Genomic DNA, 21,757 nt, shown 5'->3' on the forward strand with positions numbered 1-21,757 from the left:
GTGTTCACCATTGTCAGCATCACTATAAAATTATATTAGTGTTAGTAACAGGAAAATGTAGAAATGAGCTGTTAATCGCACACCCAGCATTTTATGGGTTATTTGGGTTATTATCTTCGATTTGGATATTTACAGTGATTTTCTTTCATACAGCGTCCTCTATCTCGACCAAAATTTGAACTACATTGTTTTCTTTTAAAAAAAGAAAACCTTTGTAAGAATAACTTCTTCGCAAACCGCATGCAAATATACAAATTCCTTCAACTTTTATGAAGTTATAAACTATTTCCGAATTTATTGGACACCCTGTCTATTATTTTTTGTAGAGAAACAGCATCATAATATGTGATTCGAAGAATTTTTTTTATTGAACGGGAAGCACTGTTCAGCCCAGAGGTGGCCAACCTTTTTAAAAGCCGCGCCACTCTACGACTTTTAATGCGCAGATCATACTTCCAGTTTTTACTGGACACGAGCGTTCCCTCCGTTTTTGTAAAATAGTATTCGGCTGTCCTTGTTTTCGTAAAACTGCTCAGCTTGTCACTCTTTTGAGTTCTAATTTGTGTATATTCTTGAGTCTTAGATTCAATTATCGCAATACAGATTGTATATGCACGTATATCGGTCCAAGTTCATCTTATCTACAACCATGTTGGGCATAGACACTGGAATCTGAGGACTCGGGGTGCTTAGACCCCTTCACAGTAAACTTTATAAGAAGACTTGGCCCCTCCCCAACAATTCATGAATATACAATGTATGTCCCTCATGCGGACGATCCTGAATCTCATACACAAGGGACGTCCAGCAGTTATGCCCAAAAATGAAAAAAAAAAAAAACGAACACAGAAACACGCATTGAATACAAAGCGATCACATAGTTGTTATTTTCAGTGCCTATCATACTAAATATAGGTTTGGCAACCTACAAGAACATCACTCATAAGAAAAGGATTGTTTAAAATAAAAAAAACACCTCTGATACTATGGTGTGCCACTTGTGGCACGCGTGCCGCGGGTTTTCAAACCTGGTTTAGCCGGTGGGATGATGACGAGAATTGGTATATTAATCTACGATACACACAACAAACACGGAGCAATACACACTACTAGTTTGACTTGTCGCTCAAGAAGGAAACAGATGGTGCCAGGGAATCAATCATAATCTCGTGACAACCTAAAATGGATTAGATTTCGTCGCAAGAGACCACGGTGAATGGGGCTAAGTAAGGTTAATGTGTGAAATGGACAAGTGTGTACGAGCTCCGCTGAGGAATTACATAAGAAAAAAAATGTGACAGCATTTCTCTAGAGTGCTTTTCGATCATTAACTCATATAAACTAATTAATAGATATTTTCGGTTTCAGTGATTTCTATAACCGATGGATGATTATCAGTGTAATCTAGACTTGTTTGACAGTAAAAATGTTGGCTAGTGGCTCTCACACTTACAAGCTTCAGATACCTTCCCTGGCAATGAGGAGGCGGCTTGTGCCCACCTAAATATGCGAATGAGGAAAAGAGGAATGCTTTGCGTATACCCGTAGAAATGCGCAGGCGGCTTGCTTAATCCTAGAAATACGTAGAGCAGCGTACCCATCGAAATGTGTAGGATTGCTGACTCGTAGAAATGTGTCGATTGCGCACACCTAGAAATGTGTAGATTACTGATGCGTAGAAAAATGTGTAGAACATCATTTAAATGTATAGGAGGATTACCCACTCCTAGAAATGGCGTAGAGCAACGTAACACTCGAAATACGTCGAAGACTTACTTATATATATTCCTAGAAATGAGTAACTTTATATACCCATCAATATGCAATATGTGCATGCAATATATGTTTGCCGCTAAACATATATTAAAAGGCTTCATATCCTCTGAAATATATTGGCGGGGGGGGGGGGAAGGGGGTGTCAGGGCCGGTCTGCCGCTTGAGGCGTATAATATTTTACCGCCGCCTTTAAGATACGACTATCTGACAAGAGTTTTCTTTCTTCACCTCTATTACCTTGATAAGGTGGTTCCCAAAGTGTTGGTCATTATCAACTTGGGGGGGGGGGGGTGTAACGTTGATGATTTAAGATATCACGAGAGAATTTCCTAAATAAAAACGTTCTTATGGAGTAAATATATCAAATCAATATAATGATTCTTCTTTGAAGCGGGAGGGTGGTCCCATAGGGGGCACACTTGTTTAAATTTTTTCCTATGGGTAAAATGTCTGCTTTTGTATATAGTATATTGTGCTAATATTAATGTTTTCTTTTGTGTGCGTGTGTGTATTTTTTCTTTACTTTAATAATTTTTTCTGGTATTGCTAATTAATCTTTCTCGTATACCTGAATGGACAGTCACGTAACCCTAGGGATACGCGTATTAGAGGTTGGGAACTAATGAACTAGATAACTGATTAATTAATCGACGAGGATTGAAATATAATACCTTGAAGATGTCCGCCGCGCACCTCCAGATGGAGGTTGCGAGGAGGAGCGTCTTCTTCTTCTGATTCGTCTCATCGACATATTCCTGGACGAGTCGTTTTTGCGACGCTTCCGCCTGTACTGTTTGAACCAAAGTAATAGTTTGCGCTTGCCGCACCTGACCAGATGAGCAATGTACTTGACGATCTCATTGTAGCAGCCGGTTGGCTCCGAGAACGTGCTCGAGCTCAACGAGCTGTTGGAGTTTAGTAGGGAGCGTTCTTGCCGCATTCTTTCCATCTCTCTCTTCTTGGTTTCGGAGAACTGCGTGGCGATCACAACGAGGCACAAGTTTATCATAAAAAAAGAACCAATCTAGAATATACAACAACAAGAAGGAAAAGTAAATCAACAACATTGTGCATCGTGTTTTAACATTGGCCACAACAGAAACTGATTTTATCAATTTTACTTACAACTATGAGAAGGACAAAGTACACCCAGTCCCAAAAGGAATGAGCATCTTGTACGTAGTACATAATATCTGACCAGCCTTCCAAACTGATCACCTGTAGGAATAAGAAAAAATATATATATAATTTTACAATGATTGTTCAAAACAATCATCAACACTTTCAATCTGGTGTCCATATGAGCACCCAAGAGTGCTCGATGTTTATGCCCACATTCAGGAATTTGTATTATGTTGATATGAGCTAATGTTGAAGTTTCTTTTCTTGTATGGGCGAGGGCAGAATATAAGGTTACCCGGGGGACAATAGTACTGTTATGAAGACCCTGGTTCTATGGAAAGTTCTGATGGATTTATAATCGACACTTTTGCCAACCATATTTCATTTCTTCGCAGAACTCTGTGGCTCCCCCTTCTTTTTCACGGATTTTCATCCGTGCCCCGTGCAGCACATCTGCGAATACCTTGGTTTCAGTACATTCTGAAGCGGGAGGATTCAAAAGTAAAATACGTAGACTGGTCCGCTTTCTGGAGCAGAACCCTGAGGATCTGAAAGCCACAGCAACCAGAACCAGATAGAGAGCCACTCATGTCTGTTAGGAGATCTGCTAGAATAAGACGTCAGGTACACCCAGACAGTGACCTCATTCATCTGTTTGGAGAGTAGAAGCCAGACTAGAGTCTTGGATATACATTGATTCCCCCGGGCTTACCGAGAAGCTGATAACAGGTAACAATAGTTGAGTCTTACGAGTGACTTTGTGGACTGAATCAAACGATGTGTTGCAGCGATTGGAACAACCCTACTGCAGATTGATTCAGTTACCAATAGGAGGCCACAAATGAAACCAGATTCATCACAGAAGTAGTCAATGAATATGCCTGAAAAGAAACTGATCAAATTTTATCGATTATCAAGAACAATTCTCAACTATGAAGATTTTTTTTTCTTTCAATATTTTGAGTTTTGTGGATGGTTTTTGATTTTTCTTATGATGATACTGTACATTGTAAAATTTTCAAAAAAATTAGTAAATGGAAAATAAAAATTGGGTATCGGTATTGGCTTTTAGTTCAGAAAAATCAATAGATAAAATCAAATCGATCACTGCGAAAGCGGGAGGGAAGATTATTCATCATTATCGTTTATTGCTTAATTGATAATTATTAGTTTCTTATCGGGTATTCAATTCATTCATACTTTATCCCGGTCTCATTATGTCCCGGTATCTAAATTTCTGCTATTTCTGAAAATAAGAGCAGCAGGATTCATGATATTGAATTATATACGCAATCTCACATGCGTAATATCCAGTTTTCACTGGATATTACGCATGTAAGTGACGAGTTTCAATGTTTTGTCGTGATTTACGAATTTCAGCAAGTCCATCTTGATATGGTCATACGATGGGATATTCGTAGGTAGCTAGCTCTGTGAAGTTTTCCCTAGTCCAATGGAACATATCTGGCATTCTAAGTATGGGGAGTCGGTTGTAACGACGTTCCCGGCTGATTTCCACAGAGAACAATGTCGATCAACCTTGCTCACAACGTCATTGAAAACGCAACGTCTTCGATATAACGACGCTTTTGCCTCCGTTTTTATATCATTTCAACAAGAAATTACTGGAATTAAAGCTCATCACACTGAGGGAATGCTCGTATGTCGTCCTATTCCAAGGGTTCCTAACCTTTTCAACTGTGATCCAAAACCATCAACAGGATCAGCTTTGGAACTGTTCAATAAGTTCGTTTATAAAAGGATTGTTAATGCGATCCTTCTCGGAAGCCCCCGAAGTTTGCCCTCGGAAGTTGAGTCGGTCCAGACTAAAGAATCCCTAGCTATAAGTTGGTTTAAAACCACCCATCTGGGAAGCTCCTGCGAAGTAAGTTTGAGTTGTGACTTATAGCTCAAGAATCCTCCCTTACGAAGAAATGAAAAAAGTTCACTAAATTCATATCAACTCTCCCCCCCCCCCCATGCCAGAAACATGAATGTGTATTAATATGATCCGTTTAAGGGGACATCTCCATATTTATCCTTATAACTTTGCCATACTTTTTCATAAAAATGCTCCATCTTTCTAATGAAGGTTTCATTACAATTCTAAATCTTTATTAAATTCGAGAATGAAGATAATTTGGATAATTTAGAAATTATATGTGTACAGTCAAACTCGGTTATAACGACATCGGAGATTCTGCGAATTTTTTTCGTTATAATAACCAAGGCACCGTTACAACTGAGGTTGACGTTTTAAAGACATATTTCGAGGAAAAATATAATCAGAGGCAATCAAATGAAGTTTTTATTTCCTTATGATTAGGGGGGGTGACTATATTTGATCGTGAAAAATAATGGAAATTGGGATAATTGATACGGGACATTGCGATTATCATCAAACATGTTGCCAGATGTCGGCGAAAGTGACAAATACTACGTATAAGTAATTCTTGGCGAGTAACGGAGTGATACAGCGAATCTGCTAAAATGTAATGAAAAAAAATGAAATATGGCAAAATGTGTAAGATATACTGAATATGATCATAAATATTCAACAAAATTTATAAATTATGAAATCGCATTCACTCTCGTTAATGGCGATTTCGCTGACAATTAGTAACATTTTTGCATCAAAATGTCCAAAAAATTTCAATGTCCCGTATTTTTCCCCGCTCAAATATATCTTTCCCTCTTTCATATTTGAATGGTTTTGAAAGCGCCAACCTTGGTGTATATGACAAATATATGACTTATAATGACAAATTTTCGTGGAATCTTCGAGTTAGTTACAATCGAGCTTGGCTATATCTATTCAAATTACTCGTTGTATGAATTTTTAAGCTATTAACGAATTTATGGAACACCCTATATATGTTCCATATCAATATATAAAATACCTCGGTTATAAAACCATTTTGTTGACCTTAAAATATCGTGTGACAGTGTCAGAGTTTTGGAAATCGCGAAACATAATTATTACACGAACAACGCAATTTCTCATTACATCAATTAAAAGTTACATAAACACTTTAAAAACGCAATAAAATAACGCCCATAAATTTCCGATAAATTTTTTTCTCTTATTCTTCGAAAGGGCAAAAAAAATAAATATTTCGGAAGAATTAATAAAATTTCCTTAAAAATTTCTAAAGGGGAGGGGAAAAAAAAGAGAAGAGAAATTATTTAAGGACTAATTATGGCTTGAAATGATTAACGAACGAAGAATAAATTATTAACAAATGATTAATGAACCCATCTCGTTAATAAGACAGGCCGAATAATTATGACCTTCCATCAACATAACCCTTTCCTCGTCTGGGATATTCCGTTATGTTTTTTTATTACAGGAATATATATATATATATATATATATTTAGTTTTTAACTCGCCTTTTTAGCGCTTAGGACCACACGTGGCACCGTTCGCATCCTCTAATTAGCGAGGAATAAAACGATCCTCTATATTTTAAAAAAGAAAACTATACTATTTCCATGCAAAAATTCATTCCATGGGACGCCTTTTTCCCAGCTTTATAGAATCTTGAGCGGCTTTTATGCAATAAGTACGTATAAAATAATCAAGGGGAATTTTTCCAGCTCCAAAGAAATAATAACCATCATTAATAACATTATTTAACTATGAAATTATTGTTATATTAGTCGTTATCCAAGAACAAAAATTTGGAATTAAGGGGATTATGAGATGAGGGAAATTTCGAGTTAAATTATGTTACAGATTGAGCCAGTTACAGTTAAGTCCTCTTTAGTGGGTCACCCGCATAACACGTCGCTCCGCTTACCGGGTCACTTCTTTACGATTTTCTTCTATGGTGTTCTTATGTCATAGCTGCCAATTTTTGAGAACTAGAATTAGGGAAGTTTTTACGTAGATCAAAATTCTGTATATAAATGAATTCGAAAGGGATTTTTTTGGAAAACAATTTAGGGATTTCCATTTTTAAAAGTAAAATTGAAGGGATTTTCCCCTTTTGCGGAAACGTGATATAGTGCAAAGACAAGTCACCAGTAGGTTAAATTACCTCTCTCTTTTTTTTTTCCAATCAAATCACGCCACCAAAAAAATTGCCATCGGCTCCAAATGGCGCCATAGATTCAACGGGACATATGGTCAAAGCAAATACAAGTCATCTCGCCAATTTTCGATGTCACAAGGCCGAATTGGCGCTGGCTGTTTGATGAATTTTCTATTTTCCCACTGACAATTAAATACTTTTTTTGTTATTTGACGCAATGGTGACAATTTGCATTAAGAATGTGACGCATTTTGGAGGATTAATACCTAAAGCATATATTTCATCCATGTATAAATTCTTTGGGAATAATTTTTCCCTAAACGTAGGGAGTTCTTACGATCACGGTTGAAATTCTGGAGGTATAAGAATTTTTCGTGAGTTTGGGAGATAGCGTAGAAATCCGGGAGACTTGGCAGCTATGTTATGTTATTAAACTCCTGCTAATGCATCTCCACAAAAATTGTTTTCCACAAAAGTAGGGATTTTTTGCAATCACGTTTCAAAATTCGGTAGATATACGAACTTTTCGTGAGTCCTGGAGATGGAGTAGAAATCCGGGAGATTTGGCAGTTATGCTATGCATGTTGTCTCGAAATATACCGCCAAAATGTGAGGGTTAATGGTATGCGCCAAGACAAACAGTTTCTTCAATGGACTCCAGGATGTCAACTCGCTTATACGGGGGGGGGGGGGGGTAAAAGAGCGCTTCCTCACTTTAGAAGTCGACAAAATATGGCAACCTTGCTCACATCATTAGGGATGACAGGGAAAATTTCTTCCTCAAACTGAATCACGGAGGGATAAAAATTGCCTTTTTCCCCCTCTCTGAGGTTCTCCTCACACGGCCTACTTAAATCTATCTCGCGTAGCCCGGAGATTAAGAGACCAAGAGACAGAACGGCTCCAGAGTTGCCCGTTCTCCCTCACGGGCACTCTCAAAATAATTCACAAACCAAAGAGACCGAGGAAAAATGATGCCAATGTACTCCAATATGCTCGTCTGTGTGGCACCCTTGAAATACATGTGTGTTGGGGGGATTTTCTGGTATCTAGGCGCAACATCAGTATTCCCGTGTGAGGAGGGCCTAATTATATTTTGTGTCTCTTAATTTCAAGGTTACTTAATGATCTTTTTTGCTCCCCCCCCCCATCCTTTTTTTTACGCACTAGTGGTTGAAATTAGTGGTTAACATACGCTGAAAATACAAGTCATTTACGACCCTAGGTTCAAAATTGTTTGTGTCGACGTGCACTATCACCTGGTAGAGTTCTTGGACAGCCCGTATTTTTGGAAAATTTGGATCTATTGAAAGTTATTCGATTGTATTGCTTCAAGTACAATCGGACCCCTTTATATCGAACTCCGATTTAACGTTTTTTTAAGTTTCTGTACATATATTTGGAGGTGCTGTTGTGAGATGCTCGTCTACCACCATGAAGGGTTTGCGAGTACGATTCCGGGAAACGATATAGAAAAGTTCTTTCCCTATTGAACCTCAGGCGACCACCGATAGAAGGCCCCCCTCCGACCAAGGACAGGTATAACTTGACTAAAGAGAGCCAACTCGATCAGTAGCAAATTGCTTTATGGCGATATGACCTGAGTCAGTCTGCTGTAAAGAAGTGCTATTATATATATTTGTGTTAATATAAACCCCGATACAACGATTTAACTAATAAAAACTTGGTTTTATCAGATTTGTTAATTCGGGTTCAATTCCGTTCAAGAGAGCTTCCCGGGAAGACACATCAGACTCGGCAGTATTTAAAAGTATTCAAAGCCCAAGCAGAATGCATCAGTTCGACCAATCATTGAAGTTAATGAAGTTCTTGCAGTACGCTACTAACCACTGCCAAAGAAGAAAACAAGCCCATACGGTCCCAAGTTGAGAGATCTTGAATCAGAAAATTAAAATTTATAACCATCAATAATGATAATTGATGTCGAATCGAATTATATGATGAGGAGTTTTCTTTAGGTTCTTGATTGGAAATAATTTCTGGATGGGATTCATTATAACTAAATCCATTTGTGCATTTATATAGGGTGACAGCATACGATCCTTATTTCAAGGGACATTCCCGTATTTTCGCTGTGATTTTGTGGCCGTCTCAACTTTTTCATAAAAAATGACCAGCTTTTTCCTCGTGTTTTCAACAAAGCCTTCCTGAATTATTACTCTCCCCTGAAATAAAGGATCAAAATTATTTTCCTCAATTATAACTTATGACAACTATGACAAAAAATATTAACATTCATCTCGAATATTTGTTAGACATCCTTTTCGTAGAATTCATTTTAATGCAACTGCGATTTGCAGTAGTACCTCATTTCCCGCCATTGGTGATTATTTAGCAATAGTTGACAACTATGTATACCTTTAGTGTCATTTTTAGCAAACACGGGTGATATCTCGTATTTTGAATCACAATTTCTTGTATATTTTTCCTCGAGGAAATATGCTCAGCCAACATCTTATGGAAAGTTCCTCACTCATGTTAAATGATCCGAACATTGAATGAAAGAGAAATCTTATCTCGGAAAGAACGTGATCTAAATTTCAGAAATTTCTGTGCAGCGGTTGTATTTACCAGAAAGATTGAGCTTGAAATTTTTTTTTTGCTACAATAAAAAATTTCAAAACACGTGGATAGATTTCTTGATGATTAAGCAGACTTTCGACCACATTTGCAAGAAAACTTCCCCCGAGAAATGTTTTTCAAAAAATAATAAAAGTTGATTAAAATTCAACTCACGTAAACATCAAAAAACTTTTCTTCCCTAGATGATACGAGAATATTTTTTTTCAGGAAATCACGTAATCGATCATTATACGGAATGAACTTGCGTCTGACACATGTCTACATTTCACAAAACGAGCCTGAATTCCATAATGGCGTCTCTTTATTTACACTTGAAAAATATATAATTTATGGTTCCATGATTTCTGTTCTTTTAAACTTTGAATTGAGATGAAAAAAAACAACACGAAGTTGCCTGAAGTTTATCATCGGAACGGTTTAAAAAAAAAGAAAGAATTATATTAACGTTAGAACTATATCGCAGTCATTTGTCATCAATCATCACATCCTGGGAAAAACTTCAACACATTTTTCGTCAGGTTTTTAACACTTCTTGCTGAATTTTTGCATTTTTTTTTTTTTTTAGTTTTCAATGTTTTTGATGGAAAATATCGAAGAAATTCTCAATCGATTTCCTGGACGATACTTCGAAGATACGGAGAAAACAAAATAAATAAGAAATTTGGCAAACCTCAGCTGCAATGAGCTAGTTTTTATTTCTTCCTTCTTATTTTCTGTCGAAAATTCTGTTTTTACTAGAAAAAAAAAAAATCTATATTTCTTTTTCTCCCCCGGATCTTTTCTTCATTGGATTTAAGGTGAAGTGTAAGTCAGAGATAAGCCGATGGATTTAGGAAAGCTTATCAAAAGTAATAAGATAAGCACACAAGCGGGGCTTATATATTTTTTGATTCTGCAAATCTTTTGCTATTTAATATGGATAGAAGGGGAATAATACGTAGGCTGCGAACTAAAGGAATTCTTCTTTAGTGTGATGAAATTTTCACCTGCGGATTATACGCTACCTCAGAATATACGCAGGAAGTTATATTACAAACAGCATTAGTTCGAGTCTCGATTAATATGGTTCCTTTCGACAAGCACATGATTCGTTGGACGTGTCTGCTATTCTTGTAAGACGTGACTGAACCTGACGTGTTTGGTATTCTTGGGACACGTGTCTGCAATTTTTGAAAGACATGATTGACCCGACATGCCTGGTATTCTTGGAAGACTTGACCGAACCCGAGTGTCTAGCATTCTTAGGAGACGTGTCTGCTGTTCCTGGGAGACGTGTCTGCTGTTCCTGGGAGACGTGTCTGCAATTCTTGGAGGACGTGTCTGCATTCCTGAAAGACGTGATTGAATCCGACGTGTCTACTATTCTTGGAAGACAAGACCGAACCCCGAACCCGTCTCAGGTATTCTTGGAAAGGTCAAGTGCATACAAGTGGACGGGGGCGGGGTGCTAAAATACTGAACCTAAACTCAGATTCTCACTGGGGTATCGGGTTACTGCCGTTAAGTGGGGAGTATTGGAAACTGTGGCAACCCACTCTAGTGGGCCAACAGGCAACACTTCCTATAAGTACAGGAGGTAGCTATAGATGGCGTTGAAACGATTACACTACAATCATTAAAGATAGGGACAGTCTACTTCAAAAAAAAAAAAAAAACACGCACGCACACGCACCATGCTGGACTCTGGCAAAAAAATAAGGTTTCTGGGTAATAGAATCATTCTGATTCTGTTTTTGATGAGCCCTCGTACTTTTAGTGTAAAATTACCCATTGAAATTTAATATGACAAAAGTTATAACACGATTTTCACTATAATCTGGAGGGAAACAAGAACGCTTACAAGAAAAATGGCGACCCAAGCGAGCCCAATGTTGTCGAAGGAGATCGCACCCTGGAATGGATTCTTGTCCCCTGCCCTGCACCTTACGTAATATTTATTCCAGTTGATGCACGAAGCTTCATTGGGTGTGGTGTTACTGAACGGAACTGCTGACGAGTTGCAAATCTTGCCGTGGTACGTGTACGGTGGGAAGTTGCCGCACTTGTGCATCCCACTGTCCTTGTCCAAGCTACAAATGTATTCGGAATCCGGGTCATCTGGGTCGTAGAAGAAAGTCGAAACATTTCTGAAAAGACATGGAGAAATCTATGACAATATAATTCATGAATATAATATTTTTACGTTATGGAAAATCATGATCGATCTTCGATTGTATTCAAATTATCAGTTGAATAAACTCTGTGAGACAAAAAAAAAAAATTCTATTTTGGGCTAAAAGGCAGTCGTTGGTTCAAGTTTCTTATCGATGTTTTTCCAACTACGTGGGTTTGCTTTCTTCAGAAATAATTTGCTCTGGGGAGGAGGGAATTCAATGAATTTTTTGCAACAGAATTTCAGAAATTTGTTTAATTTAATGGAAACAAAATTGAATCCTGATTTTAGAATTTTTGAAATCTCTTTATAAACATTCAAAACCTCGAAATTTCAGAAATTTACATAAATATTTTTAAAAATAATTGAAACGTGTTTTTAGAAAATTCCATAAAGTTTTAGAAACGGAATTTTTCAGAAGTTTCCAGTTATTTTTTCTTTAATTTTGTCTCAGAAATTCACATAAATTTCTGAAACCTAAAAATTTCATATTTCCCATAGATTTTTTTGAAATTTCATAAACATTCATAAATTTTCCGGAACATGATTTCAAAAGTTCGCATATATTTGTCTGTGTGTGTGTGAAATCATTTAAATTTTCATAAATGCATACACCGTTCACCGACAAAAGTTCGTCACCATTGAGGGAGCGAGTGATCGAGTGATTAAGCAAGAGAGTGACCAAATGAGTTTATGAATGAGCAAGTGAGTAACTTTATGAGTGACCGAGGAAGGGGTGAGTGTGTCACCACATGAGTGGCCGACGGAGTGAGTAATCACATGAGTGACCGAGGAGTGAGTAACCACATCAGTGACAGAGTGAGTGAGTAACCACAGGAGTGGCCGAGTGAGTGAGCGAATGCGTGGATGAATGACCAAGTGAATAGATAGATAGAACCGCTCTCAACCCCGGACTGATGCAAAGCAACTTACTTCCGTTACCTCAAATGAGGCAGGGTTATGTCGGAAGTGAGTAACCGTATGAATGACCATAATAGTGATCGAGTGAACTACCGTACAAGTGACCGCATGGTTGACCAAGCGAGTGAGCGGCTGTATAAGGGACTTATTGATTTGCTCATTTGTTCACATGCTCATTTACTCGCTCATTTGTTGACCCATTATATCACTTTGTCGATTTGTAGATGAATTTGGCAAATGGTAAATTTTTCTTTCGTTGAATTTTTTTTCGGTGATTTTCGCAAATGGTGAAGTTTCTTTCGGTGAATTTTGCAAATGCAAAATAATGCAAATTGCATAATGCATAACGCATAAATGTAAATGCAAAATATGTCGCCTGGCAGTCGAGTGGTTAGGGAACTACCTTCTCACTGTGCAGGTCTGGGTTCGAATCCCAGTTCGGGCATGGATGTCTACTAACACTAACAAATTCCCTGGACGGATCATGCTGATCCCTTGGGAATAAGTTAAGATCACGTTATTATTTTAAAAAAATGCTGAATTTTTCTTTCGGTGAATTTTTGTCGATGAATTTTCCGGTGGTGGATTTTAAACACACGGTTTTATCTCGTAGTTGTTGGGATGGTGACGCCTAACTTTACTACGAAGCAATGCGCGATATCCGCTCGATGCTGATCATTAGCACTTCGAGATTTCACCGAAAATCACATAGAAAAAAAATGAGCCAAATATTTCCCGACCACTAACAAAGTTTCGGAGATGATGATGAAGAACCGTCGAGAACAGCAAAAGCCACTCGACTATGAAATGATTCGATTTTTTTTGTTCAGCCTTACTCCCTGCTTGTCATTCGTGTCTGATAATTATGCTAAGTAGAAGTCGTTTACAAGTTAGTGAAGAGGCAATTCGATTTCTTTTCAGTGGGGATGAGGACGTTAAGTGCTCATGGAAAAAGTCATTTGCATTAGCGAAGGGAGGAGGGGAAAAAAAAAAAGACTTCATTCGTTTAATGCAACACGCGCACTCTCGCAAGCATCACATCATCCACACGAGAAGGTGATGATAATAGCATGAAAATGAAGTTTCAGAAGAAAATCCTACGTTTTTTCCCCTTACATTTTCTCTTAATAACACCTCTCTTAGTAAATTCCCTAAAAATCGAGTTGACTCGTCACGTACTAAGTAAAAATAAGGCTAAAGAAACGCACTCCCAGAGAAGAGTCAGGCACGAACGAGATAGATGGAAAAAAGAAAGACTTACCTTGGTAAGGGCACGTCTCTCGGCAGTTCAATGTAGCACCTCTGCCGTAAAAGACCTGCCCATAATTGTACGCCGACGATACCAAAGATGAAGAATACAAAAAAACACAGAAGCAACACATTTCCTAACATTGGAAGAGTATCGAGAAGCAGCATAACTAAAATTCGCATACCTAAAAAATAAACGAAAAAAATATATATATTTAATGTATGGTGAGAGCAACGTCGGAAGTGTGTGTGGCATCCCGACATTGGCCAGATTTCACACTTCACGAAGAGTTTAGACTTTAGACGCATTAGTCGTATTTTTTAAATACATACAAGTTTCTTTAAAACAATTAGAATATCCCAGAAAGTTATGAGCGCAGTTGCAAAGCCCAAACTTACATTATGGCTTTAATTTGTATTGCCATCGTCAATGAGGCTCTTCTGGATCATATCGGTGGTGAAAAATTTGCATCATGTAGAGATTGCATGTGCCAAAATGTCAAATTACTCTTTCCTCTTCGTTTCAAAAAAAATTATAACAATCATTCTGAAACTTGTGTCAAGAAAAACTGAAAAAAAATCAGGAACTTGTGGCAAAAATTTAAAAAAACTTCTGAAACTTGGAATTGGAACATTTCAAAACTTGCGAAACTCTAAAAAAATTAGAGCTTCTGAATTGAAACGGTTAATAAATGAATATTTACATGCAAACGAACTTGTTTGAATAAGTGGTGTATGTTGAGTTTTTTGGGAGAAACGTTAGAGAAGCAATTTTCATTTACCACCTAGATTTTACCTAAGCAAATTGTTACAGCTTCTTGGATGCGTGAGAAATCTTCAATATCTGGAATCGAATGGTAGAGAGCCTAATGCACAACTGCACCCAGAGGGGGGGGGGGGGTCTTTTTTATTTGTCTATTTTATTTTCTGGTTCCTGCAGCTAATGACTTTGATCGGTGGTGGTGAAACTCAGATTGTATTGAAAATTCGACCATGCCCAACAAACTTCATCGATACTTCGGTGAATTTGTGATATCTGGAGGTGGGTATTTGATGTTAAACCTATCACAATGAAAAGAATCCTTCAAAAGAAAGAAGCTATCCCAATGCAAGCACCTATTATCGCTTGACAACACTAACTGTGAGATTCACGAGGGGTTGAGTTCTAATCCAGATCTGCGCAGTAGACTAGACTTATCGATTCAATCTCTTGATGTATCAAATCCCTTATAATGTAATAACTATTACTAAATCAGCACGCTTTTTCTCACACTGTTCAAGCAAATACATACACAATATTACATTCGCAGAAATGTCCTTTTTTGCACTCGTAATGTTAAGATTGAAATATGTTTTAGGTTTACATACATAATCAGGAAAGACATATAACACTCATTCGATCAAGTTGATGTCCATTTGCATGAACATTTTCGTTTATTAATTTCAGTTTAGATGTATCAATTTTTTTTAAACAGAGAGCAAAAAGTGATGTGGCATTTTAAGAGGCATTTTGAAATTTCAATCTACTTGATGTAATTTTTTAAACCAATATGCTCAAGAAGAACCTCTTAGAAGATGGAAATGCAAATTACAGAAATATTGTAAATTCTGACTCTTTTTAACTCGAACAAATAATAAAGGTGAGTATGTATTTGTATAATACAAGTAAAATGTTGTGGTTTCGTAGGAGACTCACATTGTCTCATTACCCACTGTTGCAATAAGCTTGGGTAAAATTTTGAATCGAAACTATAGAATATGCATATCCGGTATTGATCCGACTATTGGATGCAACTGCAGAGAATAATTTGAATAGGCGAAATTATTTTACTCTCACACTATGTATTCAATCGATGATAAAGACTTAGTATTGCAATTTATATCCGAAATCGATATGTGTAATGTTTTAAAAATCGATTAAAAAATCGATAAAAGTTAAAAAGACGAGAATAAAAGTGAATATCCATTTACACCGAAATGTGAAGGGATGTCTCCCTAATAACCAGTAGAATGATAACAATTGATGCATTATTAATGAGATGACGTAAAACTATCTAAAACAAAGAAGAATAAGGTCTTCAAAAGAATTCCATGCAACCCCCTCTCCTTCTCCACATCCACGATAATTCCTCATAATTCCCTTTCAGTCAAAGTTACTTTTACGATCTCTAACAACAAAGTCCCCAAGTTCTTTTTTTTTTTTTCTAACATGGTGGAGTTCCTGCCTGCGACCTTATTCGGATATTTACGACTTAATCAGCTGAATACGGCTCAGTTTACTTCCTTATATTTATACTTAACCTTAGGAAAGAATTTTTCTTCCCTTCTCCTTGTTCGTCTTCTTGGTATTTATGAGGTTTCGCGGATTATTATGACATAAGAAAGTTCCAAATAATAAATAATACACGTGGACCGAGGGATTATTTTTATTAATTTTCCGTTAAAAATCCAGAAGTTGTGATAGAAAATTTACTGGCGGTGATGAAAGATTAATGGACATCGACGTTATTAGGATCACAAACTATAAAATGTTCAACTTTCAAAGGGAAGAGACAGATGAAAAAACATGTTAAAATGTTCTTTAAACCAGTGTTCCTCACAACCGCCAATCCGCAAAACATTTTATTTTTATTTATTTATTTAGCAAAAGAGATGTACAAACATACAGATACAAATAAAGACAACTTTTCATTCAAGGTGAACATGATTGTCACATACTTGGATGATGAATTTTTGATATAAAAAAAGTATAATGTGTGAAGGGGAAAAAAATATTTATATGTACACTTAATATATAAACACAAATATAAATGGAGAGGGGGATTGATAGTTAAATATCAAGTAATAGATGGGTAAAAGGGGAAAAACAAAATTATATACAACATTTCGCCAAACTCTTCTTCGTCACGGGTGCCCAACCTCCAACCCGCGGGCCAAATGCGGCCCGCCAAGGTGTTCCATCCTGCCAGTAGAAAAGTATCAATATGCACACAACACGATGAATACTTAGGCTGATCATCTCACTTTCATAAATATACGGGGTATCGAAAAAAGTTGTCGCAGCAAGTAAAGTTGCTAATCTTAGCAAAAAAAGAAAAAAAAAAGCCAAAGGCTTGCCAATAACAGTTGCCAGTTACAGCCATAAAATTGTTAAAGACAAGTTAAGTTGTTAAGTTGTCAGAAAATGCCGAAGGCGAGTAAATTATCGCCAATTATCGCCAAAATTTCTGAAAAATCGCCAAAAAATGATGGGTACTGTAAGTCAAAATATAATTTATCGAAAAAAGGTTTATGTTTGACAAATATGTGATATGAATATACAGTATTTATTTGACTGTAATAATTATGATAGAGTCGTATAATTAGAAGTCTGCCGTAAATAGGGACAGATGCGAGTTCTTCGGCATGGTGTTCTTCTCGGACGCTGATGAACATTTGGCTTCGGTTGTGCATGCTGCCCACTAAATTGTTGAGGAGAGTCCGAGGGATTTTATCCCATTTGTCTTGCAAGGCGATTTTGAGTTCCTGTATGGTTCGAGGAGGGTTATGTTTTTGAGCACTACGTCTGCTGGGTGCTGGAAGCCGTGGGAGGATCACCGCACTTCAAGAGGATGGATATGTCAGCTTGATGGCGAAAAGAAACAGAAGTACTACTTTTGGCCAGATGGCCGCAGACCTTGCTAACGCTACTGTCACTAGAGTATGTGCGAGAAATTCAATTTAATGTATTTAATTTCGAGGTGATTGAATAATATTGGCTTGTATGCAAGGAAGCTTGTCAAATACATTTTGCTATGAGCAATGTGGCACATCATCGTTGAAAAATATTACGTTGGTGTAATGAGCACATTTTCTGTAAACCGAGAAGTTAGTTACAGAGTTATTCTTTCTGACGAATCGCGTTTCACACAGCGTCAACGGTGATTCTGAACACCAGCTACTGTGGAGAGAGCAAAGCATCACCATCAGCAGAATGTCTAGGAAATCGATCGGTTTGGCTAAGAGGTAATGGTGTATTTGTGTATCATGCACAACGGTGGAACTCCGCTTCATATCTTTGATGGAGGTATATGAGGTATCGTAAAATAAAAGAGGTATTGCACCGACATTCTCCTGGGGCCATGTCCATCTTTTACGAAGTACAGTTAGTCCAAACTTTCTGTTAATGGATGACAATGCTCGTCCGCATGGGGCACGACACACTAGCAAATGAAGACATTGAGCGCATGACATGGCCTGCATATTCGCCGGACCTAAATTCCATTGAGCACGCATGGGATGCACTCGGCAGACGTATTGCTCAGACACAACCCTCCTCGAACCATACAGGAACTCAAACTCGCCTTGCAAGACGAATGGGATAAAATCCCTCTAGCTCTCCCCAACAATTCGGTATACAGCATGCACAATAGATGCCAAATGTGCATCAGTGTTCGAGGAGGTCACACCTCATACTGGAGGACACTAAAGGATCTGATGATGATGATCAAACATTTTAGCACTTACAGTCAAACAACATGAATTCAGTTCAAGATGAAAAGTTTTAGAAAGGGAATCTTACTCGGTATTCGGTTGATTGCCCTGAGCGGTCGCAGAACACGGATTGTCCTTATTGCAGAAAGGTTTATGTTCCCAACATCCAGGCAATATTCAAATGCACTAAATGGAAGGAAAACAACATCATTTCACAACGACATTACATTTCCATACACAAAAGGATTCCAAATATTTGCACTTTAATACATTAATGTATAATTTGTTTGCCTGACGTTAACATAATGTCCCGTGTAAGTTACAAACCTGTAATAAATTTCAGTAATATGAACGAAAGCAGCATTTATGCAAATTAAGTGAGTCAAATGACACGTATGTGGTCGCACGGTTCGAGGCAAGAGTCCAACGAAGCAGGCCGTCCATATTTCTTGTGGAAACTGTTGAAGTTTCTGGTTGTAGGAAGCGGAGGGGGGTGGGGGCGTGTGTATATCATGTTATAGGGAAATGTTTTGTTATCGCGCTGTTAGTCTCCTGGAAATTCCGGAAATTTCGAGATCACAAAGTACGTGACCACTGCTGCAAATCATGTTAACCCTGAACTACAGTTCACTGGTGATTGGTTCGGGATCCGGAAATTTCACCCCTGGTAGGTATCGTCTCCGGTAAATTTCGCCCTTGGTATTTCACCTGCCCTGATTGAGTGAGTGACCATACGAGTAACTGACTGTTTGAGTGGTCTCGTAGTCTCAGCTCTAATTTTTCGTGATGGGTTTTCTCTTCGAAAAACGTTATAATGGGATCCACCGTATAACTGAAAGTATTGAAATAGAGTCCTTTCAGATTGCAGCGCCATCTACCTTTTTTTTAGCAGTTTTTCAACTTGGAGGCGCGATTGTGAGCCGGCGTCTCATTTGAAAAGGTCTCTCCACACAGACCTAAAACGTGATATTCATATAACATGAAAAATTCAAGCATTTACCATCTTTACTTCAAAACATTGAAAACAGATGGCTGCACCAGCAAGAATACGAAGCAAGATCACCACTTTCACAACATAAATACGTTAGGGGCTGCACACACAGGGCTACAGTACGCAGAACACCCACATTCCGGCATGTACCGATTCGCTCGAAATTTCGCAGACGAATGTGTACGAGTTGCATGTACGGTTGAGTAGTAGTGATAGTTGTGCCATCTAACAGCGAAATTCATAACTAAATGAATTCGGTTGGTTCGAAAATTTTCTGTCTCTCCTACTTTGATGCATACTAACACTGAATGATTTTCTGTTATTCGCTATTAAAGTTGTGATGCGAATAACAGAAAATCATTTACTGTATCGCCATATTTACGCAAATATTGACAATACAGTAAAATCCCTCTCTTGCGGTCACTGACGGGACAAAAAAATTCGTCCGTGAAAGAGGGGTGACCGCATCTGAGGCGTGTCCGTTAAGGGAGGGAGGTGTGCTTTTACTGTATTTATATGATTAATATGCGAGATTTTGGATAGATTTTACATAGATATGTCATTTGGCATCAATTATTCACCAAAAATTTTGCCCGAATGCATATGTTACGAAAAATGATCGGTAATTATACACAATAACCGATTATTATGCATACTTACCTATCGTCTTGGTATGTTTTGATAAATTTGTCATTTTTAAAGGTAAATATGTATAATATATCCAAGTGTCGTTGGTAAATTTGATAAATACTTCAAATTTGTCGCCTTTATCTGTGATTATGCATAATATCTTAGTGTAATTGGTGCACTTGATAAATATGGAAAAAAATCCCAAATGAGTCTAGTATGTGTGATGAATATAGTCGGACCCAGATATAATTATGCAATGCTAATACTGATGTGTTACGGAAAACATGATAAATCCGGTTATGTGTTATTATGCATAATCGCCGAGCATTTTGGTAAGTTTTATAACTTTCCCTATGTAAACTAATCATTTTTACCGTCGATTATGCATAGTACCAAAGCGTCGTTGGTGAATTTAATTAAATTCTAAAAAAATTATCTCTTTCATCGGCGGTTATCCATAATACCTAAAGATCGCGTCGTTGGTAACCAAGATCAATCGTACTATATGATATACAGTACTATTTAATGATAATTCAAACATGTATTGTATCATTATACCGGGGTACGATCGTAAGATTTGTTGTCATTATATCGAGGTGCGACCATATTCATCATACCTACTAGTCTACTTTCATTATTTTTTCACATTTATCAATAGCAATTAGGGGTATTATGCATAATTACAGATAAAGGTGATAAATTTCAAGCATTTATCAAATTTACCTAAAACACTTGGTTATTATGCATAATCTTTTTTAAAAGTGCTAATTTTTTTGAGTACCTATCAAATTCTCCAGTGACGATTGGGCATTATTCATATTCGCTGGTGAAAGTGATAAATTTATTAAACTTACCAAGATGATTGGTAAGTATACATAATAACCGTTGTTATGTATAGTAACTGATTTATCGTAACGTACGAATTATTATGTATAGTTTATAGTGTGATTTATCGTGTATACCAGTGGTTCTCAACCGGGGGCCATACGGCCTCAGGGGGCCCTAGGATATTCCGGGGGGGGCACGGATGAAAATCTGGCAAAAGGGGAGCCACGGCTACTGATACGGGGGCCACGAAGAAGTTTGTGGAATTAAATTTTTTTAGTCACTCTAAAAAAAATTCAATTTCAAACAAAATGTATAGAATATATTTTTCGCAATTTTTCCGCTATTCAAGTAACATTAACATGAGGAAGGAAATAAAAAAAGTGGTTCATGTAATCTCGGTGGATTTACGCCTTGGGGGTGACAGTAGGTCCTGACAAAAACTATAGAAGAGGTTTAAAGCAAAATGGAGTAACTGTGAAGACAGAAAGTTGTGTGTGTTCGAAGACTTTTCATTCAAAGACGGCTGTCATAAAGACAAATCAGACAAAGATTTGTTGACCATTCATTGACATTCTTTTGAGTGCTGGTAGTAAATGTAATCCAAGAAGTCGATGAGTGAAAAATGAAAGCTTGTAAAAAAACCCATCGTTTTCATGCAATTACAGACGGATAGCCATCTAGTTTAGCACAAAGCTATCTTCAACCGGCACTGAGTAGTCTGATCATTGATCATTTTTGTCCGTCATTTTCTGCACACGAGGGCTAATTAGACCGGGACCTACAATTTATTGCCGATTCCGAACGGCAGGCTTATTTCTTATACTCATCGAGAGGTTGGTGCGCTAACCCCCTCGATGGGGGACTCCCTGAAGTAGCAATTTTTCGCTGCGGTCAAGTCGCCAATTTTTACTGTACCCCTGTATCAGGAAAGTTTTCTGACAAGGACGAACCGGGTATCGAACTCGCGGCACCTCTA

General features: G+C 37.6%; 1 protein-coding gene across 2 annotated transcripts in view; it reads right to left on the bottom strand.

The window, feature by feature from the left end:
• The window catches only part of LOC149067071 (voltage-dependent T-type calcium channel subunit alpha-1I-like), a 313,211-nt gene that overhangs the window by 95,769 nt on the left and 195,685 nt on the right, over window positions 1-21,757 (bottom strand). For both annotated transcript variants that reach the window (XM_089252945.1, XM_089252946.1), the window contains exons 3-7: window positions 18,421-18,518; window positions 13,873-14,044; window positions 11,379-11,664; window positions 2,902-2,994; window positions 2,448-2,800 (exon numbers count right to left, since the gene is read on the bottom strand). In XM_089252945.1, coding sequence (XP_089109071.1) covers window positions 2,448-2,800; window positions 2,902-2,994; window positions 11,379-11,664; window positions 13,873-14,044; window positions 18,421-18,518 — 1,002 coding nt within the window. The remainder of the gene's footprint in view (window positions 1-2,447; window positions 2,801-2,901; window positions 2,995-11,378; window positions 11,665-13,872; window positions 14,045-18,420; window positions 18,519-21,757) is intronic.

The sequence above is a fragment of the Pholcus phalangioides genome, unplaced genomic scaffold, assembly GCF_987345545.1.
Source record: "Pholcus phalangioides strain wild (caught in Gottingen) unplaced genomic scaffold, Ppha-v1.0 ptg000031l_1, whole genome shotgun sequence".
NCBI classification, from domain to species: domain Eukaryota; kingdom Metazoa; phylum Arthropoda; class Arachnida; order Araneae; family Pholcidae; genus Pholcus; species Pholcus phalangioides.